Source organism: Camelina sativa, chromosome 15 (genome assembly GCF_030686135.1).
Source record: "Camelina sativa cultivar CO46 ecotype springtype chromosome 15, ASM3068613v1".
Taxonomy (NCBI): Eukaryota; Viridiplantae; Streptophyta; class Magnoliopsida; order Brassicales; family Brassicaceae; genus Camelina; species Camelina sativa.
Window position 1 is genome coordinate 31,945,882 of NC_141894.1, and position 23,870 is coordinate 31,969,751.

At 32.0% G+C, this 23,870-nt stretch overlaps 3 protein-coding genes, 2 long non-coding RNA genes and 1 pseudogene across 6 annotated transcripts; 2 read left to right on the forward strand and 4 right to left on the reverse strand.

The window, feature by feature from the left end:
* Positions 1-3,248: 3,248 nt before the first annotated feature.
* On the reverse strand, positions 3,249-6,318 carry LOC104747819 (uncharacterized). Of its 2 annotated transcripts, none has more exons than XM_087488349.1 (12): positions 6,161-6,318; positions 5,667-5,900; positions 5,490-5,585; positions 5,320-5,423; positions 5,026-5,225; positions 4,793-4,915; positions 4,626-4,714; positions 4,423-4,528; positions 4,259-4,356; positions 3,843-4,088; positions 3,663-3,746; positions 3,249-3,583 (listed from the first exon to the last, which is right to left on the reverse strand). In XM_087488349.1, exons 2-12 carry the CDS (start codon positions 5,775-5,777, stop codon positions 3,563-3,565), a joined length of 1,278 nt encoding a protein of 425 aa, XP_087344475.1. In that variant the 5' UTR covers positions 5,778-5,900; positions 6,161-6,318; the 3' UTR covers positions 3,249-3,562. The 2 variants fall into 2 exon arrangements, with proteins under 2 accessions (XP_087344475.1, XP_087344474.1); XM_087488348.1 differs by having other exon boundaries at positions 6,157-6,318.
* Positions 6,319-6,454: 136 nt separating this feature from the next.
* LOC104747817 (large ribosomal subunit protein eL14z) lies at positions 6,455-7,987 on the forward strand. The gene is made up of 5 exons (XM_010469515.2): positions 6,455-6,558; positions 6,709-6,810; positions 7,054-7,183; positions 7,275-7,387; positions 7,758-7,987. The coding sequence occupies exons 1-5, from the start codon at positions 6,556-6,558 to the stop codon at positions 7,812-7,814; spliced, it is 405 nt and encodes a 134-aa protein (XP_010467817.1). The 5' UTR covers positions 6,455-6,555; the 3' UTR covers positions 7,815-7,987.
* Positions 7,988-8,628: 641 nt separating this feature from the next.
* LOC147927428 (uncharacterized) lies at positions 8,629-10,567 on the reverse strand. Its single transcript, XR_015581566.1, has 2 exons — positions 10,472-10,567; positions 8,629-8,971 (listed from the first exon to the last, which is right to left on the reverse strand). It is a non-coding gene; the product is annotated as an uncharacterized LOC147927428 (long non-coding RNA).
* A 2,796-nt stretch (positions 10,568-13,363) lies between these two features.
* On the reverse strand, positions 13,364-14,148 carry LOC147927429 (uncharacterized). Its single transcript, XR_015582213.1, has 2 exons — positions 13,762-14,148; positions 13,364-13,693 (listed from the first exon to the last, which is right to left on the reverse strand). It is a non-coding gene; the product is annotated as an uncharacterized LOC147927429 (long non-coding RNA).
* A 555-nt stretch (positions 14,149-14,703) lies between these two features.
* Positions 14,704-16,583, forward strand: LOC104747949 (QWRF motif-containing protein 3-like). Its single transcript, XM_010469655.3, has 6 exons — positions 14,704-15,634; positions 15,707-15,826; positions 15,914-16,030; positions 16,133-16,222; positions 16,308-16,418; positions 16,512-16,583. The coding sequence occupies exons 1-6, from the start codon at positions 14,714-14,716 to the stop codon at positions 16,581-16,583; spliced, it is 1,431 nt and encodes a 476-aa protein (XP_010467957.2). The 5' UTR covers positions 14,704-14,713.
* A 321-nt stretch (positions 16,584-16,904) lies between these two features.
* On the reverse strand, positions 16,905-18,118 carry LOC147927430 (uncharacterized; annotated as a pseudogene).
* Between the last annotated feature and the right edge of the window lie 5,752 nt (positions 18,119-23,870).

Below are 23,870 nucleotides of genomic sequence, written 5' to 3' on the forward strand. Positions count from 1 at the left end.
TAATGTTAAGATTTGTTAGCTTACTTTGAAATTCGTAAAAAACTTTCGTTTTCTTATTATTCGTAAAAGTTCAGCTGTTTGTTGTTTTAATCTTGGACCTATATTTTTGCATATTATGCCAATAACTCTTATCGAAACTTAAATTTATGTTCAACTATATATTTTAGACTATTTATGCATAAAATCAATTTTTAAAGATACTTTTGAAAGAATATCTTTCATGAATGACAGATGCATGCCATTTAAAATTTAAACATAATAGACTAAAAATCTAAGACCAATGACAACTTTATATCAGATAATATATGCGGTAATTAAATATTATGCAATAGAATTATTTAATTTTAATTACCAAATAGTCGTAATTCTTAATATATTAACAACATCTTAGCATATTAACTACTATAAAAAATCTAAAGATCATTGATGTTTTCAAAATATATCAAAAGAAAAAAATAAACATTGCAATTTTGCCATGATCCTCATCATTATTTTCTTGATGGATGTAACATATCACAAATCACAAGATTGCTATGCAATTATGATATATAAATTCATATTGAAGCAAATCGTTTTGTTATTGTTATCAACAATGTTAAATGAAATAAAATAATTGTTATCTGTATCATAATGTCTATATATAAACTACTATGAGGACTGTTACAAATTTCTTTAGTGAAAGCGCTATTCTAAGACCAAGAAATGACGATATTGATAAGATAAATTAGTTACAATAATTTTTTATGCAAAAGAATATTTTTGCTGTATCATAAAATGTATTTTAATTATAGAAACGCTTAGACAATATTAAAAATAAATTAACATCGAATATTCTGACTATACAAAAAATTTTAATTTGTAATTATAATCATAATTAAACATATTAAAATTCTATATATAAAAAAAAAGAGGACACTAAAACGATTAAGACGCAACGCTACATTTAATCGCGAATGTTTGTATTCTTACAAATCCGAAATCCCATTTTCGTCTTCGATAACAGTGAAGGAAGAGTAAGAAACCCTAATTTGGTAAAATCATGAGAATCGATTACATTTCTGATCTTCGTCGAGGAAGAACGAACTGGTGTATTCACGCTAAAGTCTTGAATTCTTGGTATGTCACCGAGTTCTTCACAAAACGTGTTCTTCTTCTTGTGGATACGAAGGTTAGAGAAGCTAATCAAAAATCAATTTTAAATAAATCTTTATTTTAGAAGTGTTTATATACTATATTACTTATACGATTTTAACAAACTTTGAAGGGTGACACGATTGAGGTCGCCTTTGTCCCAACTATACTTTGAAAGCTCCGGAAGTATATTTACGAAGGCGAATGGTATCAAATTTGGAATTTCCAAATCATCAATCCAACCCTCAGGGAGAGGAATACTCATCATCCTTTTCAGATCAAGTTTACGGATGATTCAACCATGTTTCTGCTCGAATCAATCAACTCCAAAAATTACTTCCGATTCGAAGATTTGGATGATATATATCGTGGAAGGATCAATCATCACATATCTTTTGGTACGTTTTTCTAAATTTATTTGTTATTTACTTAAGTTATCATAGGATAACTAAATTGGATTGGATTGTTTACTTGCTTTGTGTTGAGTTATCTAGAAACTTTAAAAGAATTTTGGAACTTTGTGTATTGGTCCCTCCAATAGAAAAGTACAAATTGAACTTTTACCAAAATAGTTTCATGTGAATGTTAAAAAGCTTTGGATACATACATTGTAAAGAAAATTACTGACTTTTTCCAAAAATAGATGTTTGCGGATGTGTAGTAGCTGTGGAGGACAGAAGAAATCATGGAAATGGAAATGGTGTTGATGAAGTTGTTTTGACATTATTAAATGGCAGGTAAGTCACATTTATTTCATTTTTACTGATATTGAACTTTATAAGTCTGTCTTTATTATGTAGAGTGTAACAAGTATATTCATCTATAGGAATGAAACTGTAAAGTGTCGTGCAATGAATTTCTATGCTAACCTTTTCATGTCTTCATGGGAGTCATCTGGATGCCATCTCACATATCAAACTGAACCGATGTTTTGTGTACTGCGTTTCTGGAGAGTTGGAGAGTATGAAGGTATGTACTATAAATAGAACTTGCTGGATTGAACAAATGCTTAAGACTAGGTTGTATACTCATTTGGCAATCTTTTTAACACTTAAAACATCCCTAGGTGAACCGTGTATTGTAAACACATTAGCCTCCTCCAAGATCTTTATAAAACCGGAGTTTGAAGGACTTGAGAATCACAAGGCTATGTAAGTTTTTAATGTTCATAATTATCAAGTGGTGTATCATGTTAGGGTAACTTATGAATGTGTTTTCTATTTTTTAGCTCCGAATTTGCTGGACGTTATTACATTAAGAACATAATGCAGCATGAAGGACAAACTCGAGGAGTTCAAGCTGAAGGCATATTAGTTAACAAACTTTTTGTATATGCTAAGTTTATAATTATTTTGAAAGTTTGTATGATCAAGTACTACAAACCCTTTTATGGGTTGCTTCCTAAATTTTCTTAATGGTCTAAACGAAATTATAACTTATTTTAACACAAATTTTACCTACTATTAATTAACCACATAATTTGGATTGGGCTCATTAAATTATTGACATTTTGCAAATGGGCTTAAAAATTAATTTAACATGATAACATATATTGAAGACTTTAATTAAGATTTTATTAAATACTCTTTTTAATTGTCCATTTAAAAATGTGAGATTAAAAGTTTTAAATACAAAAATAATTGCAATTTTGAACATAATTAAAAAGAACACAAATCTAATTTGAAAAATAGGATGTTAATTTGTCAATATTTTTTTATTTAATTCTTGCCCGCACGCTTAACTCTCCTAGTTTTATTATATATAGATGCACAATAAGATTTCAGAAATCACGATTAAGTGTATTAAATTGCCAAGATTTTATTCTTTTTTACACTTAAGTATATTTTTATGCCTAATAGCATATATTTTGTAACAATATATGGCATACTAAAGATTTTATTTTAGAAATTGTATAAATTATTGGAATTTTCTCTTTAAAATGATTCTTTGGCATATTCTTAAGTGTATTTATATAGTCCACGGATTGACCAAATTAATCTCCAACATTTTTTTAACCAAAAGGTTGTGTACTTTCGTTTTATTATATAGGGATATGTGAATTGTGCTGTTAAACATTTTCTACGAAAATTTCATCTTAATTTTTGCATGTACATATCTTTGCTGTAATAGCAAAATCAATTTATATATTTAGTGATCCGTTCGTCCAATGAGTTACAAAAGAAGCGAAAACAATTAAGTACCACGAAGTTCATTCGTATAACTGAAAAACGGCACAAAGTTTACCACAAAAATACATATCAGAAAATGAACAAATGAAAGAAGAAAGTAATCATCAGAGCATTCTCATCAATCTTCTTCCAGAAGAACCTTTTCTGGCTGACGATGAACAATCTTCTGATCAAAAACTGTATTATAGTATATGTCAATCAATATATAATAAAGTCGTCTAGTAGAGGTTTCGAGCAAATCTTTATTGCTTATTACTATTAGCCTGCAAGAAACAGACAACATCTGCATTAGTATTAAGTGTAGATCATATCTTCCGCAACTTGTAACAAGTTAAAAGAAACCTTTTTCAGGAATTTTTCATGGATCTTCAACGCTTCTTTACATGCTTTTTTAGCGTCAAGATTACCCGCAATGTCTCCTAGTATCTGCAAACCAACTTAAACTTTGAAGTTCCATAGTCTTTTAATTTTTTTCCTGTTTGGCTTTTGAGAGAACGAGTGAAAAAAAATAAAGAGACAGACCTGAACAACATCGTCTAAGCCTTTAGCTTCCTTCAAGAGACGTTTGTTCTTCGTCTGTAGAACGCTTGCGACCACAAAGACAGCAAGCGTATTGCGATGTTGCTCGTTCTGCCCACTGTTTATGTATTTCCTTTCAAACTTGCCATACCGTTTTAGTAACTTGGGATCGGATGCTGCGTTGTTTCGGTTTTCTAGTTCCTCGTATGTTGCAAACATGGTTGGATTGTACTCCATCGCCCACATCAGCTGCAACAATATTCCATCTCACATTATTCTCATTACCCAAACAGAATAACATGTTTTCAAAACAAAGACACAGCAAGATCTTCCGGCTTCAGAAAGAATAACAGCAAGTAAAACCAGGAACCAACAGAAGAAATACAGACAGTTTGAATATAAAAAAGCAGTGTTATTACCTCCCAAAGGTACAAAGCGTCAAGGAAGGAGAATTCTCTCCTGAAAAGTACCATCAGCATCCGAATAGCAAACAGATACTCCCCACCATCGAGATCCTCTGTCACGTTAAAACGTTTTTAGCCCACCAATAAGAAGAGTGTTGGTAATAGCAAAACACTCTTACCTAGATGTTGATGGAGACGAGGATCCACTGTTTTAATGACCTGTGAGAGCACACCCAGCTGAGTCTGGACACCCATTGATGTTGCAGTTGCCCTGAAGTTTTCTCTCTAGAATTCAAGAAAACCAATTAACCGTGAATACAACCGTCTGGTGATGACATAAAACATGAGAAGTTATGTCATAAATTATATTAGTTATTATTACAAGTCTCCGCATTGCCCGCTCAAAGCACCAGAAAGCGTCGGCTTCATCATCAAAGAGGATTATCATTGGGGAACATATATCATTCATCCCTAAACGAGTAGACAAAGTGGATCAGTTCTGTTTCTTTTCTTTCTCCAAGATGCATCGCTAACAGCAAAAACACTTACCCTGAACATAACCAATGTCAAGATTCAACCATGTATATATGGCAAGAACGTCCCATAGTTTTGATTGATTAGTATCATTCTCATAAAAGCAGAGGTACCGATCTGTTCTAGCAACATCAAGGCCTGCAACAAAATTTCACCATGTTAGGTGTAAGAATAAAAATGTAAAAACATGTTATAAGAAGAGAATCAGATAGGAAAAAACTAAACTTATATAGAATGAAAGGGCATACCGATCTGGTGGAGTGAGAGCATCCATTGGAGCACTCTCTCATCTGTAACGGTGTTTTTCACGATCCATCCTTGATTTTCCACAGAAGATTCGTCAATAGGCTGCCCATTTTCTGAAACCACTGCCATAGTGACGTACTTGCCACTACCAATGACAGGAACCATTTTCTTACATTCTTCTTTCCATGCACCGTACTGCTCCCTTAGATGATGAATAAACAATTTGAAGTTAGCCAGGGGCATCAACAAAAATAGTTAAACGAATGAGCAGACATGATCAACCAATTCAATAATACCTTCTGCGGTTACGCAGCCTGTTCCTTTCCTCAAAAGTGCTGTCTGGATCATAACAGCCTAACAAAAACTCCCAAACGGCGCCTTTGATGGAGGGATGAATTCCCTAACAAAGAAACCAAAAAAATTAAGAAGAAGAAGAAGAAGAAAAAGGAGATAAAAGTAGACTCACTCCGCGCTGTATACGTCTAAGAACTTTTTCCATATCCAAATGGCCATCTTCAGTAAAGGCAGCGTGCCATCTTCTAGCACTAAGAGTCTTGCCAGCCTGTGGAAGTAACAATTGTCATCAACTAACAAAACAAGAAGCAAATCTTTAAAAGATAGAAATGAATTAGAGAAGACAGACCCTTGACTTAAAACGGGTCCTTGGAACATCTGATTGACATTCTGGTCTAACAGGATAGAAACCTTGCAAATCTTCTCCTCCGGATTTCCACATAAATCCGCAGCAAATCATTCAAACCCTTTCCTTCCCTTCCTTGTCAATTTTGTTTTCTTCAAACCAAACTTATCGTTTCTTTTCTTTAAAAAAAATGGCAATCATCGTCCATCTCCCGCACATATATCATTCTTCATCACACTATACAACCAATAAAAGAGAGACCCAGGAATCATCAGAACGGAGAAAAAAAAAAAACGAAAACTTTACAATATCTGTCAAAACGAACGGAAGGAAACACAAGGAAGATACGAAGAACAATGAATGTAACGACGAAGCTACCATGGCTCATTTCTATAAAAATTCATTCAGCATCAAGGACATCATCTCCATTTGGATTAATTAGAGAGTTAGACCCAACAAATTTGAAATTGATTTACAAAGATTACGAACATACATACACGAAGGGATTACGCAAATTGAGATCCTAAACAGCCGGACTCTCGATTGATCTTCAGCAGAGACATGCCTTGTCCTCTTCCTTCTTCTTCTTCTTCTTCTTCCATCGATCATCTTTCTATTTCTAGGAGAGAGGACTCTTTCCCATTTTAACCGAACCAAAACCCGAATTTTTTCTTCGATTTCGATTTAAACATTAAACCGATCGGTTTTGATTTTGTTACGGTTCTTTTTAAACGACGCCGTGTAGATGTAATGGGCCTTTTAAATTATTAATGGGCTTCTATGTGATCAAAACCCTAATAATAATAATGATAATCTCTTGGGCACATAAAAAAAAATATCTCTTCGCCGCTCGCTCGATTGCTTCCATCTGTTTTTCTTCACGCCGGCGAAAATGGTGAGAGATGTTCCATCTTCAATCGGATCTCTTTTTTTTTGGTCTTTTTCGTTGCTTCTCTTTGGAATTTGTCATCTTTGTAATGCCACATTCGTATAGTTATTAACCTCGACGACTCTGTGTGTGTGTGTGTGTTTGTTGTGTACAAAGGGTTTCAAGAGATTCGTGGAGATCGGGCGAGTGGCGCTTGTTAATTACGGCAATGAATACGGAAAGCTCGTCGTTGTCGTCGATGTAGTCGACCAAAACAGGGTAATTTCCATTTGCTTAGTTGAGATGATCTAAATATTAAATATATCATTAACTGTATCTCGTTTCTGTGCTTTGTTGAGATGCTAGGAATCTTACTTGCATTGCTTTTATAGTTAAAATAGTCTTGGCTTGTAATTCATAATCCTGTTATGCTCAACGAGTTATTATGGATGGATCTTTGAAATGGTTCTGTTTTTATGTTTCATTTTGAAACGTCTTCAAGGGTCTCTGGTTTCTATGTAGGCACTTGTAGATGCCCCTGACATGGAGAGGATCCAGATGAATTTGAAGAGGTTGTCTCTTACTGACATCGTCATTGATATCAACAGAGTGCCCAAGAAGAAGGTTTTGATTGAGGCTATGGACAAGGCTGGTGAGTTTCTTATGTAGCATGACCTTTTCCCGACGTTTTATTGCCTTGTTGGGTCATCATCTTATATCTGAGCTGTGAAACTTGTATGCAGATGTGAAGAACAAGTGGGAGAAGAGTTCATGGGGTAGGAAACTTATTGTGCACAAGAGAAGAGCTTCCCTCAATGATTTTGACAGGTTCAAGGTCATGTTGGCCAAAATCAAGGTTGGTTTATCTCTATCTATTTGTATAAGATTTTTTTTTCGTTTTTTGAGCCAACTTTAGGAATAATACTACATTTGCCATCGGTTTTGGGTGTTTGGTTTCTGTTTATGTTGTTGTAATTAGGAATAATACTATCTAAATTTGTGTCTGCCACTGCGTTCACACCATCCTCTTCTTGTGTTTAGGTTTGGGTTTATAGTTTTTTTGATATAGTGTTTTATATTATGGTTTCGTTAGATTCTGATTTTTTTTTGGTATGTATTAAAAGTGTGGTTTATAAAGAAACATCTAAAATGCTAAATGTTATTGAGTGATGATAGAAAATCTCGTGCGACCTCTCATTTAAAAGAATATTGTGTTGCTTTTGCAGAGGGCTGGTATCGTAAGGCAGGAGCTTGCTAAGCTAAAAAAGGAGATCACTGCTTGATTTCTTACTTAATTATTATCATCATACTCACCTCCAGTTTCTTGTTTTTGAATCTGTTTTCTAGTTCAGATTATGAGATCAATTTTGCCTGATAGTTAGCTACTGAATTGTTTTTTGCTATAGAAGAATATTACAGTTTCAGTTAGTTATTAAGCGAACCAGATTTTTCCCAAGTCCTGGTTTGGTCGGCCTAGTCACGGTGATTGAGATTCCGAATGTTAACTTGACCCTTTTGAGACCAAATACGGAAACCACTACAAGATCCAGCAACTCGAATAAGAATAACTGTATCTGCTTCTATCACTCAGTGACAGTAACCACTACATGGTGAACAAAGTTCTCTGTTATTCGAACAAAGTTCTTTGTCAATTCGAACAAACTATATATATTATATCGTTTCTTTTTGTATATAAATATATTTTTAAATAGGCCATTCACTTAAAAATCAATTTGTATGAAGATATAAAACGTGAGAAAGGAAACAATACTTTTAAATTCAAAACAAAGAAAATAGGAACAAATTATTTGAGGAAAAAAACTTAAGTCTAAAAAATGGTGTGGAAGAAAATTATATAGTTACTAGATGAGGACCCGTCCGATGTACGGGTTCAAAATTTTATAAATTAAATTAAATTTAAGAGAAATATATCAAAATTTTTCGTATGTTATTTATAAATTTTATTCTTGTTATAATACACTGATTTATATCGATTTACAAATTTTTTATGTATGTTACTATTAAAAGTGTATTTTTTTTACACCTAAATATACTCTATGTTAAAAATCTATTCTTTATCACCACCTAGAAAATGTCTATATGAAGCCAGCTATTTTAATTTCACTTTTCCAGTTTTTTATTACTAAAATTGTTGGCTCAAAAAATATTTTGAATAAAAAATATATTACATAATATACTAATCAATTATGTATCATCACAATAATGTATGACCACCATGGAGAGAACCTCGGCTCCACCCTCATCTCTTATGGAGAGAACCTTGTGTCCAACATCCTCCACTATGGAGAGAACCTTGTCTCCGCCTTGCTCCCTTAAAGAGATAACCTTGCGTCCAACCTCCTCCACCTTCCTCTCCTGGAAAGATAACCTTGTGTCCAACCTTCTCAACCATAGAGAGAACCTCGGCCCTGTCCTCCTCCTGTGTGGAGAGAACATGTTCACGTCTTTTTGCTATCTCAAAATGGCTTGCTCAGAGCCTCTGACAAATAATGAAAGTAAAAACTTTTTTCTAACGTCACAAATCTTTTGATAGTAACTAATGTTAAATTTCCCAATGTATTCGTGGAAGGGTCTTTGACACACCATGATGTAGCCTATATCTCTGTAACACCTCAACCGCCACCTTGCTTAGTGAGCCCATGTCCACTCTCAGTCCATGGGCCCACCTTCCTAAATGGGTCCTATATTTATTTCCGGCCCGTGGACCCACCCATATTTGATGGCCGGTTTCTTACGTCTGGGAGACCTTAAAAACTTGTTTACCGATCCTACAAATCAACAAATGATATTTTTCTGTGTTTTATCCTCACTCGCACAGTTCCGACAATCACTTCTAGGAAGGTCACCCATCATGAAGTTCTCTCAGGACTCTTGACCGAAAAATAATTACGTTTTGGTGACATATGTGGCCAAATCAATCCTTTTAAACATTTCCGCAAACTAGGGTGTCACAGTCTTTGAGCTCCTATAGATCTATCAACAACGATAGTTTATGTTTTTCCAATCTATCTATCTATGTTTATTTTAAGCTTGTGTTTGAGTAGCTTATTTTATCCATCATTAGGTTGATAAGCTTCTACTCATTATCTTTCTTTGGGATTGAATGAATAATGGTAACAATTATGCTTGCAAAAAAAAAGAAGGGTTTATGACCAACCAATCAAGGTTGAGAAATTAGAAGAAAACTAATTTGACATAATTAAAGAAACAATAAAAAATTATAAGGACGATAATATATGAATCCCAATAATTCAAAGATAAAAAATATAAATTAAATAAAACAATCGAAAATACAACAATAAATTTTAAAATACTGTATTAAGAAAAGAATACGCATATATTAATCTTTTTTGGGTCAACATATTAATCTTACCTATTTCCAACAGAAAAAGGAGAAAATAGGAGAAAATTTTGGTTTACCGAAAATAAGAAAAATTTACCTTCCCATCAAAGAAAATTTTCCAATAAAACAAAGTTAAAAGCAGTGTTTGGAATAAATTATTTAAATATGAGACGATATATGTTTATATAGAAGTGAATATTTACAAAATTTAGAATTAATAATTAACTGTATATTTTCCTTAATCTCTTTTTCTATTTTTTATGTTTGCAAAAAAAAGAAGGGTTTATGACCAACCAATCAAGGTTGAGAAATTAGAAGAAAATAAATTTTACATAATTAAAGAAACAATGGAACATTATAAGAACGATAATATATGAATTCCAAATAATTCAAAGATGAAAATCTAAATTAAATAAAACAATCGAAAATACTACAATAAATTTTAAAATACAATATTAGGAAAGAAGACGCATATATTATTTTTTTTTTGGGTAAACATATTAATTTTACCTATTCCCAACTGAAATAGGAGAAAATATGAGAAAATTTGGGTTTAAAAAAATAAGAAAAAATTACCTTCTCATTAAAGGATATTGCCCAATTAAACAAAGTTGAAAGCAGTGTTTTTGAATAAATTATTTAAATATGAGACAATCTATGTTTATATAGAACTGAGTATTTACAAAATTTAGAATTAACAATTACTTGTATATTTTCCTAATCTCTTTTTCTATTTTTTGTAGAATTAATAACTTAAAATTAAAAAAGTAAATAATATTATAATTTTGAATTTTATGAAATATATATATATATATAATCTCCTTATAGTTATTTAAAAAATTTTGTTCTTTTATAAATTCTGTAATTTTTAATAATTATATTTTCACATTATTAATACTTTTTAAAGCAAAATATTTTATTTTTGTTGTAATCAAATTTCTCCTATTAAATATTAACTTTTGCACATGTCAAAATCTAAGATTGATAACTTGACACATGTAAAAATCTTGGTAATGACTAACTTTCAAAACCCAACTTTATATAATAAGATATCTTATATATTACAATAGCAGTTGGTGAAAAAAATTTGAAACAATATTTTTTTATTTTTTAACTTCAACCATCTTTTTCTTTATGTAATGGTGAGTATTTACTTTTTTTAGAAACAGTAATTAATTGTATATTTTCACAATCATTTTTTATCTTATATAAAAAATAAATTTTCTTGTAAAATTAGCAACTTAAAATTAAAACGATATATATATTTTTTTTTTTACTTCAACCATCTTTTTCTTTAGGGTGAGTTACTAGAATATTGCATAAAAGCTTCCTTATTACAAAAGTACCATACAATTGTTTGTAATTACTAGACTAACACATTTTACCTATACTATCCCTGAAACTAGTGTTGGGAAAAAACGTAATTACGGCTAATGCCATTAGAAAAAAAAAAACATTGGAAGTTGGGACTAAGTCTACCGATCCTTTGATGGTAGATTTATATACGTGGACTGATTAAAGGTGTACGTCAGATATTTTTGGTACACTTAGTTGTAGTGCTGGTACACTTTGCCGTCGACGTAGATGGTACACTTAGTTGTAGTGTTGGTACACTTATCGGTGGACGTATATGTGTATCAAAAACTAAGTGTACCAAAAATATCTGACGTACACCTTCAACAGTCAATATGACCCAAAAGATATTTATGATAGACTAATGGCCTGTTGCGACAGATTTATTCGACAGCCTTCTCTCGTTTCTGATATTTTTGGTATACTTGTTTGTTTTTTTGAAATAGTTTTCGGAGTGTGATGGTAGGTTTCTTGTCCGTGGTAGATTTAGTAAGCATTTTTGACAGCTGTAAAGTCTTACCAGAATAACACGAATTTGTTTGAGCTGTCAAAGACAGTCTAGCGTTGCGATAGACTTATTGGAGGTAGATCTAAACATGTTTGCTGTTCTTCCGATCTATGGTGTTCATGTAATAACGTTTGTAGCAGATTCATCAATCGTATTCTGTTTGTCGGCCGGAGCAAACGTCTTTTTCCTACTCTGTTTCGTTAATCTTTCCTCTGGGTTCATCCATGGAAGAGCTAGATATCGTTTCGGAAATCTATATAACTCACTTTTTATAGGTTTTTAATTTAGAAATCAGATGTTGAGATGAAAATCTATAATAGTTGAGTAAAAAACCCACAAGTGAAACCAAAAAAATAGACATAAGTCGTGAAAAAATAAAGTGAGGCAGGGAAAATTAGGGTTTTCAGTCGTATGTTAGAGGTAGAAGACAAGGATATTCTGGTAATTTCGGGTTCATTAAATCTAAAATCGAACGTGTAGGTACATATAAACGTGTACGTACATATGAACCATACGTACATAACGTTCTTGAGATTAGTGTACATACATAACGTTCTTTTGCTTAGTGTCCATAAATCCGTTTTAATGAACGATATTATTGTAATTTTCTAGTCATCTTCAACATATCTTCTTCTACAAGCCAACGATATTATTCTCAGTTCAACTAGGTACAACTAAATATATATTTAGATTTGCATTTATATTTAAAATATGAAAATGATAATTAAGGTTTATACGAATTTCTTTACATATTGAACTATTAAAGAACTATGTTTAATCAACAATACAAGAATTAATCACTTTCTAATACATACTATCGTTTTCACATAAAACACTCTTTATAGTATAAGGAAGACTTAGTAAGTGATCATCTCAAACGAAGCAAAAGAGGTGAAACCCAAGTTTTTATGAACATTGTGTTATGAAAGCCTTGTATATGCTAATTAATACTGATAAATTTTGTGGTCAACTGCTAATTAATAATTTATATTATAGTCCAAATGGAAATACGAAAAAATGCAAAAGTTCAACTATGAATATGAGAGTACAACTGGACAAATATGTATAACTATGTGTATACCAAATAATTTTTTACTAATATTCTGTTGTCTTTGGTTCATTTTACCACACATGTGATGATTTTAAATGAATATCCGCCGACAAAAAATCTATTTTTTTTGTTTTCATATGATCCATATTTAAACTTATTTTAATAGCTCTAGTACAGTTGCACCAAGTAGTTCAACTCCAATTTTCTCAGTTGTACCTAAGTGATCTAGTTGTATATTTACCCTAAAATTCTATTAATTACAACCACCAAAGCGATGTCTCATTTACCAATAGCAAGCGAAATGAATACCGTGTAACGAGAGCTCGTGTGTGTCCAGTAATGAACCTTTCTTTCAGCTAATCAAAAGGAAGGCGACGAGGTTTACGAAATCGAGGATTCCGAAACCACAAAAGAGGAAGGCATCCTTACGGTATTCAGTGTACATAGTTTTGTTTTCTTTATTTTTTTTAATATATAAAGCTTTTTAATATATATTTATGAAAAATATTAAGGGGTACACAAACTCTGTATACTAAGAAATATAAATTATTAAATCTGCAAAAGGATATAACCATATTTATTCTCATAAAGAGTACATACCATGTTAATTCACAATATGGTATAAACACTATAAAAAAAGAGGGGTACAATGCTTTTCAAGCCAACGAATTTCTTGGACACCTAGTCGAGCTTCGAATGTCCTCGGTTAATGATACCATTGGCGTGTAAGCAGTCCAAGGCGCGGGAAATGTCAAGGGCAAAGGACAAAAGCAAGAGGGAGACGGAGCACCTGAGGACGGATGGTGGCAAGATATTTACGGAGGGACAACCTTGGGAGCAGCTCAGTCACTATCACCATGAGAGGGTCTTTGCAGGCTCCAATAAACTGCCAGAAATTCCCATTTCTTTTTGCGTTTAGAAAGAAAGAAAGAAATAGAAGAAACAGAGAGAGACCTTGACAAGATTAGGGTGTTGAACTCGGGACATCATATTGACTTCGCGGATGAAATGGCTCTCGAGGGAAGATTTCTCATCAGGTTTGGTGCCGCGGTGGACAACTTTGATAGCAACAATCTCGCTACCATACCTACTGGTTGGGAAAATTTATTAAAATTAATTAAATTGGAAGCAACTGAAGAAGAAGAAGAAGATGATCAAGAGAGACAGAGAGAGAGAGAGAGAGAGAGAGAGAGAGAGAGAGAGATATCAAGTCATCAGGGAGAGAAATGTGACCGGCATATACCACTACTGGCAAGAAAAGAATGTGGACCGCACCCTATGGAAACTTGGCACCCTACCTCCAGGGCTTCTCACCTTTTACGGCTTAACAGAGGCACTCGAGCCGTCCTGGCATATCCTGGGATTAGGATACACCAATGTCGATGCTCGTGTCATAGACAAAGGAGCTGTTCTTCACTTCAATGGCAACTTAAAGCCGTGGTTGAAGATCGGCTTAGAAAAGTTCAAACCACTGTGGGAGAGATACGTTGATTACAGTCACCCTTTTATGCAACAATGCAATTTTCATTGATTCCTTAGGGTCTTTAGTTTTTTTTTTTTTACTTCCATTTCTTCTTAGTCAGCTATATATACTCTTCCACTTTTGGTTACAGAGAGACACACTTGCTAAAAGAGTTTTCTATGCTCTAGCACCATCACTTACTGTATCTTGTGAATTCAATGATGCATCATCAGCTATTCACTCATTTTCTCATATTATTATCATTTTTTTTTGCTTCAAACTTCAACTGATTAACCCTATAGTGTTGGCAACCAACTCGTCTATTGAGCCGCAACTTTGATAATCCTGTTTCTTTTTTTTTTTAAGTTCAAAAAGATTCTATGTATCTTCTTTAAAAAAAAGTTGAAAAGCGTTCTTCTCTCTCACTCAGGAAGCAGAGTAACAATGAAGGGCTGTGAGCATGAACAGCAACTCAAAGCAAGAAGAGGAAAGTCCCGCGAGGTTAGTTCACGTTTTCTCTCCTCTCCGTCCGCGTCTTCTTCTTCTCCCAACCGCAGAAACTCCACTTCCAATTCATCTACCAAGAGAGATGATCAGAACAACAACGGTATGAAAAAGCATGATAGGATGTCAATTGGCACACAAGTTTGTCTCGGGTTACCAAACCAAAGTAGCATAGAAGTTGACACTAAAGAAAACCGTAGGCCTTCACCGCGGATCGATGATGAGGGCAGCGTCATACTCCCTGGCAGATTCTCCGTTGATGGATGTGCATTGTACAGAGAATCATCAACGACGAATTCATGCTCTCTACTATATGAGTCCTTAAACGATGAATCAGATTCAGAGTTGAGCGATGTATCCTATTCTTCAAGTGTTAGTACTAACCGTTCGTCCCGGAACCATAAACCTGGTATCAAGGTCTCTTCTAAATATCTGCGTGATTTAACAGCTAGACCAAGCAAAGGGAACAACAATGAGACCAAACCAAGGTCACAAGAAGATTTGCAGAGAGCCAATAGCTTTAGGGGCATTGAGAATAGGATGAAGAGGAATAATTCAGTGGCAAGATACGGAAGTTCCATGTCTCAGTGGGCGCTTTCACCAGGAAGGTCATTGGACATTCAGGCAGTGACAGTTCCAAGTTCAAAACTTAAGCCTCCGAGAGGCAAAGGCGTGGGTAAACTAATCAACCTTGGCTTCGATTTCTTTAGGAGCAAGAACAAGTCTTCACCACTAAAACCAAAGACCTGTGACGCAGAATCTGTTCATCAGCTGAAGCTTATGAATAACCGGTTGGTTCAGTGGAGGTTTGTCAATGCTAGAGCCTGTGCTGCAAACAATAGCGTAGCCTCCCAAGAAAAGGTAATGTTTTTCTACTCCATGCAGCAATATACAGTCATCATCACCTCTACTCCATGGTTTTCTTCATTGCAGAACCAGCTACTCTGTGCGTGGGATGCTCTGACCAAGTTAAAACATTTGGTTCTGCAAGAGAGAATCAAACTGCAGAAGAAAAACCTGGAGATGAAGCTGAATTATGTGCTGCTTTCTCAAGTACGTATCCAACTCCATTTACTTTAAAATCCAAGCCATGAGGGGTAAGCAAGCTTAAACTGGATTGATACAATATATATGAAACAGGTTAAGCATCTTGAACCTTGGGAGGACATGGAAAGAGAACACATTTCAGCTCTCTCTATGACTAGAGAATCCCTGCATTCTGTTCTTTCCAGGCTTCCCCTCAAACAAGGTGCAAAGGTAAATCAAGATTCAAAATCATGTTCCTCTGGTATGTTTTGAACTCCAAAACAAGTTTGTTTATTGTCTCTTTTCTTTTCCAACAACCCCTGCGGTTTTCAGATGAACATTGAATCAGCTGTAACTATGTTTAAGACCGCAGAAACAGTCACTGATGCTATCATTTCAACTTTAAATAGTTATGCTCCCACGGTAAGTTTTTGCGGCTCTGCGGAGAAGTGTGACATGATTCAATAGTATCTAACCAGTGTAATAAAATAAAATTTCTCATTAGCAGATGGAGGGTGGTATTGTTCCACTGGCCTCCCAACTTGCGGAAGTGGCTGCACAGGAGAAACTGATGCTGGAGCAATGCCATGATCTTATGAGAATGATTTCCGAGTTAGAGGTACAAAAAAAACTGTGTGTGCATGAACATTTGAAGACCTGATCTGATCTGATCTGATTTTCTGTTTTTGATCGTGTTTTCGGATGTATGCAGATGCAGGAGAGGAGCTTGAAGTGCTGCTTCATGATTCAACACAAGCAGACTTTTGATACAGAACTTGGGTAGTAGACCATGTCAAAGCTTTGCGTCTCTGTTTGTTTTTTATTTTTAAAGCAAAATTAGTTAGTATCATGATTCAACTGAGTGTCTTTTTGTTCGTGCACTGAATTATCGGTGACGTCATTTAGACTGAATCAATTAGAAAAATCCAAAAAACTTTCTTGGGTCGGAAAACAGATGATGGATTTAAAAATTAAGTAAGATGGTAACCTCAACGAACACACTATGCAAGAGACACAAATAATAAAAGTACCAAAACAAAACTTTAATTAATAGTTGAAAAAAAAAAACATTAATTAATATAATGTAACGAAGTAAGATAATCATTCAGTTTGCATTGAGCTGCTTCATGTGGCAGCATCCGCTAACACTGTTGTAGTCACTGGGATTTAACTTGCTAAGCTTCCCAAGTTTTGTTTCATAGTTTTGGATCAAGTCAAACCTATATATATATATATATAATTGCAAGAAGAAAAGCCATATAAAAGATTCAGAAACTATATATGCTTAGGAAATAAAAATATAAAAGACTAGAAACTAACCAGTAGGCTAAGCACTGGAATGGAGAGAATCGGTCGTAAAATGATTGTGCTGCTTTCTCAAGCGTCTCTTTCGAACACTCCTCCATTGCATGCACCTCCAAACATTACATGACACAAATTAAAATTAGATTAGTGATATATGTAAAGGGAGTTAAGTATATACCTCACGTAAGAGTCTTAAGGTTTCGGTATCAGATGGAACAAGATGGTAATAACCCATACACATAAGCACCGTAGCACTAGCAAAAGGACCAAAGCCCTTTAACTTTTTCAGTTTCCCAACCACTTCATCCACTTCTATCTCTCCCATTTCCATCTTTTCAAGATTCAGTGCACCATTTTCAACCTTCTTTGCTAAGTTTACTATTTGATTTTCTCTGTATCCAAGTTTACAGTGCTCATTTATCACATCTTTTCAAGGCTTGCTATTTCCTTGGCACTCGGGAAGTTTCCATTAGCTGCCTTCCAGGGTTTTGGGTTTAGTTTTCTCTTTTTTGATACGCTAAGAGGCCTAACTGTGCCGTCAGCTAGCTTTGACTGCAATTTGCAGAGACGAGAAGCCATGAGTAGTGTCTTACCCCAATCGGAATTACACAACAAAATAGATTTGACCATATCTTCAAAGAGAGACGGAGAGCGGAAAATCCTACCGAAACCACTCTTCCTTGCGGCCTCATGGACTTGTTGAAACTCAACCATGTCACGTTCGTCCTTGTCTGACAACCTCAGCATCCTCCCCACTTGTTGCAAGATGAGTGCTTCGTCCACTCTCGAAACATTATTGATGCCGTGGACTTGGATTACAAGAAATGAGAGTCCGGAGGGATGAGAAATGGTCACATCCGTGGAAGAAGAATCCGAAAGGGTTAACGGTCGATGTAGTGACTTTGATGAAGGGTTCCACACGTTTGGAGCCATCATGAAGAAACCATGGTTACACACTGCTTTCTCCATATCGAATGTTTCTTTCATCTCTCCAAGATGGAATCTCAAATTCATTTCTTTTGATCTTCTTTTTTTACTTTCTTGGCTCAAAACACCATTACTCACTCTCTTTATTATATAAACCCTAATTAAGATATCACAGGGTGTTTCCTCCAGTTTCCATAGGTTTCATCTTTAATTAAATAATGTTTTCTTTAATTAGTGGACAAATATATACTTTTCTGCCCTAAATATTCTAGGGTTTTGGAAAGAGTTCTTTTTTTTTTTTTTTTATCGTGTGCAATTCAGTAACATTGGAAAAAGTTTTTATAAGTGATTTTTTCTACAGTGTTTTTTTCGTAACTAACAAACTTTTTCATAATATTAGGACATTACCATTTGTATTGACACTATTAGGGCATTAATAGCGGGAGAGTTCTTCTCCGTTTCTCAGAAAAAAAAATAATATTTTATTATATAACCAATAAAAACTTGACAGGTGTAGAATTAAAGAGACAAGTGTTACTAGCGGGAGTATTTAGAGAACGATTCTCTTTCTTTTTCTCTTTTTTCCATATTATTTTATTAATTTTTAATTAAAAAACTATGAGAGAGTAACGCTCACTAATCATGGTCTTACAAAATAGTCGGGTTACAAATAGTTCCACTAAAAAATATTACTTTCTTTACTATGTTATAATCATATATTACTATCTCAAATTTAAATATACATTAGAAATCTTTGTATATTTATTTAATTAACTTTACAAATATAATATAAAAAATATTTATACATCTTGTATACCTGTATTTTTTTTTTTATCAAATTTCTATGGTCTAAAATTTACATAAGTGATAATGTACATTAATGTAGTTTTGAATATCCCCTGTTATGGAAACAGTTCATAACTAAATTTTGAAAAATATTTACGAAGCTCAGTAGCTCACTATGATAAAAAAAATAACAGTTTGTTACAGAAAATACAAAGTTAAAATGATTTAAATTTTTATTTATGAGTTATAAAAGTTGATATGTAGAAGTTAGGGGTGGGCATTTTGGTTTAAGTTTGGGTTTGGGTTTGGTTTGGATTCAGTTCGGTTCGGTTTATTCAGTTTTGGTAAAACTCTAACCAAACTCAACCGAAGTTAGTTTGGTTTGGTTTGTGTTCGGATCAGTTTATGTTTGGTTCGGTTTGGTTTGGTTTTAGTTTGGTTCAGTTTTAATTCAGTTTAAAAATCAAATAATGTAACAAAATAAATTTGATTATGGTTTTATAATAGTTAATTAATCAAATTAATTAGAAAATCTAGAAAAATAAAATTGATACATGATATTAAATATAGTTAAGTATATATTTATATTTAGTTGATTTTATTAGAAAAGTTAAAATAATGTAAAATAGAAACCAAATGCAAGTAGTAGTAGTAGCTAAGATCACATATTTATAATTTAAATAATATTATTAATGAATTTAATAAACACATTGGATTACTGGTTCGGTTCGGTTTTAAACCGAACCAAACCAAACCATTTGGGTTGAGAAGAAACATAACCAAATGGTTAGAGGTTGACAAAAAAAAAAGATATTATCGATTTATATAGAACACTAGATTTTAACCCCGCGATACACTATATGAAAAAATTATTTAATTTTGTTTGATTTGTCTAGTGTTTAAAATTGTATAAATTGTATTTTGATTGCTAATTCTATGATTTATCATTGAAAAGAATAAATCTTAAATCCTAAATAATTTTTAAAAGATATAAAAGAAATTTATTTTTGAAGTAAATATATAAATAATTTTAGTTAGAAAAAATCATATTTGTATTTACCTTCATACACTCATTTATATTTTTCTATTTTAATATATTATAATAATTATTACAATAATCTAAACCTAAATTATATCCCACCAAAATCATATTTGTATTTACCTTTATACACTTATTTATATTTTTATTATATTATAACAATTATTACAATAATCTAAACCTAAATTATATCCCACCAAAACTTTTGCCAAATACTCATCATTATAAATATTATTATTGTCAAACTTTAAAAATGTTTCACAACTTATTACAAAATATTTTACATGCAAATAATTCATCAAAACAACATATAATGTAGTAACCACGTACAATTTTACTGTATGTTTCACCATTAAAATATGCTCTTAAACCCTAAATTATTATATTGTTAAAGAATGCTCTTTATCACTACCTATAAAATGTTTTTTAAACAAATTAAACAAATTTTATGTTGCTTGGCAATATTATAATCGTTATAATTACTAAAATTGTTTTGTGACATAATTTCTTTAACCATGAATTTTTTTTTACTCCAAAGATATTTTGGATGAACAACTGGTGAAAATTATCTACTCTATTAGAATGATTTTATGACCAAGCTAATCAAAGTTGAGAAATTAAAAGAAAGTTAATATAGCATAAAAATAAAAATTTGAATATTATAATCATGATGGTATATATAAAGCCTTAGATAATTCAGATATACAAAAAATAAACTTTATAAACAATCTAAAACATGATATATGTCATAATCACGTTAAGGATCGATGCCTTAATTACTCCTCAGAAGTATCACATTGTACCAAAATTACTTAGAACTATGATCTTATCTCAATTATTCTCGAATCGTAAGTTTTCAACTTATTCTACCTAAATCAAAAGTTCTCATATATTTCTTTATATACTTGGATTTAAACGGTTTACGAAACAAATTTGATAGAAAACCACATAAATCAGGCTTGAAACCAATTTTATAACGGTTTACCGTTCCAACTTCCCAAATGAAAAAATCGCTTCTCAATTACCCGGTCAAGCAGCTCTTGTGTCAGTACCGAAATCATTGACATTATCCAGAAGATAAAATTCTAGATTTTGACCAAATACATCAACCACCGACAAATCTTTGAAACTTATAACGCTACTAACTGTAGATTTACTTTTGGAACCTCCATCAGTGTCTCCATCGTCAATTAATTTAGCGAGCTTTATATACTTTGATTCCATTTCATTGCATCTGATAGTTTTCATTGAAGAACTCGCACGAATAAAAGACCCAAAATAGATTAGCAAAATTATATAAAAAAAAAAATCAAAGATTAAAACTTTTTGATATAAACATGTAAATTTTATGTATATATAATGTTATTTTCTTAATTAGTTGTTCCTATTACGTTTCAAAAATAATAATTCTTTTGACATAACTTATGTTATTTTTTTAAGATTTGTTATTCACTATTTCTTGATTAATAATAATATACATACTTAATGGATTATTTTTTTTGTTTATACATGTCAAAAGCCAATTGAAAGTTAGCGTAGAATTGAAAGTTATATTAGTTTTGTCAATTTTCCTTTTGATTTAGGGAAAATTTTTTTTAGATATAAAGATGTAAATTTTATGTAAATTTAATGTTATTATATTAATTAGCTGTTTTAAATAATAATGTTTTATGTTACTATTTTAATTAGCTGTTTTGAAAATTAATAATTTTTTCAGACATGTCAACATCTTAGAAGTATATTTGACACGTATCACGATCTGGTGAGTTACTAACTTTGAGAACCAAGCTTTATATAATAAGATACCGCAGAACATAATGAATATTAATTTAATTAACGCAATTAGATATATCTATTACTCTAATATTTATATCGTTAACAAAATAATGATATTTTATATTTATATTAATATTGGCCAGTATATGTCTTGCCATTTAATCCTGCACACCTTGTAATACGTTGTACAATAAATAATTGATTTTAAGTTTTGATAATCTTACCTATAAGTGATTTTGAAGTTTTGATAAATAATATTAAAGATAATGATATTCTTTGTAATTGTTTTGAAATGAGGATTTATTTCAAAAATACTAATATATGTTTTTTAATTATTTTCTTCCACAAGAGTGGTATGACGTAGAAAAAGAATAATACTTTTTTCTTTAGTTTTTTAGTTGTATTATATTATTATTAATAAATAAAATCTTATGAAATAACATTTTGATAAGTGAGATTTTCTCTTTTCAAGTACAAAAGTTATGAGACTTTGAAGACTTGTGCACTTAAAATAAGAATATCTTACCTGTAAAAATGATATATTATAGGATTTTTAGTTTATTGAGACTTTGAAGACTTGTGCACTTGAAATGAGAATATCTTACCTGTAAAATGATATTTTAAACTAAAAATCATAAGAAAACAAATGTCGTTCTGTGAAGTGACCTTAGTGCAGTGGCAGGAAGTAAGTCCATTTGTAGAAGGCACCATCACACCCAGGATCGAGTCCCGGTTCCTACGAATGTAGGAATTTGGCTAATAGACCGTTCAGTTGTGGCCTAATGGTTAACAAAAAAAAAACAAATGCCGTTCTTTTCTACATAGTCATATCTATCTTCTTCTTATTCTAATATCTCTCTTGTTCTTCAATTAAAAAATATTACTAGGATTGAATGAAGATTATACTTTTCCATTGTATATATTGAATCCAGATTCTTGACTCTCAATCAATTGTGTATTTTCCATATTTTTATTCAAAAATCCTCCATTGTTTTTGTTTGCTAAAAAAAAGATAATAAATTGGGATTTTTTTTGTTTCTTGGAAATGGATTAAGGATTTGTATGTCCATAACTTCAATGCATTCATGCGGTTCATAACTTTTTTGACGTTTTTTTGAAAGCATCAAATGAATAAGTCCTTGATTGTTTACATGTTGGCTCTCTAGCCTTTGTTAATGGTAGTTTCTTATGAAGCTCCACGAAAAACAGTGTACAGAGACTTGTGCATTCTACTTGTTGATATTTCTCATTTTTAATGTTGTTATATATGGATATTTCATTAGAGTTATTGGAGAAATTTTTTGTAATGTGACTTGTCTTGTAATATTATGTTTTAAAAATCTTCTACAATCACTGTTTTTAAAAATCTCACAAAATAACAAACTGTTTTTTCTTTTTTATTATATAAAAATCTAACAGTTCCACCAAATATTCCAAAAACTCACTTAAATATCTCATAATCTAAAAATTCCACATAGTCTTCTCCCATATTCTTATTGTGTATTTTTCATATTTTATATCCAAAATCCTCCATTGTGATTGTTTGCTACAAAAAAAATGAGCAAAAAGATAATAAGAATTGAGATTTCTTTTTGTTTATTCGAATTGGATTAAGGATTTATATGTCCATAACTTCAATGCATTCATAACTGTTTTTGACGTTTTTTTCGAAAGCATCAAATGAATAATTCCTTGATTGTTTACCTGTTGGTGGTTATGGATCCTTCGTAGTTCGTTAAAGGTAGTTTCTTATGAAGCTCCAGGATAAAAACATTGTACAGAGCCTTGTGCATTCTACTTGTTGGTATTTCTCATCTTTAATGTTGTTATATATGGGATCTTGTTGGACAAATTTTTTTTGTAACGTGACTTGTCTTGTAATAATCAACTTAGATTAGGACCGTGCTAGAGCACGGGTTGAAATTACTTTTATTTATATTATAATTTTATAATAAAATATACTTTATATGATTGTTTTTAAAAGCTTTTTTGGAAAAAACATTATACAATAAAATCATATGTTAAATATGATGGCTTGAAAAAACACCTATTTTGTAAGTTTTCTATTGTTAATTTTATAATTTTATGTATGAGAAATGTTAATGTTTGTTATTTGTTTTTATTTTAATTTTTGAACATATTTGGTGAAAGTGTTTTAATATGACATATGCTTAGGTAAGATTTTGTTTACAACTGCACAATAAAATTTCGGAAATCACCATTAAATGTGATAAATTG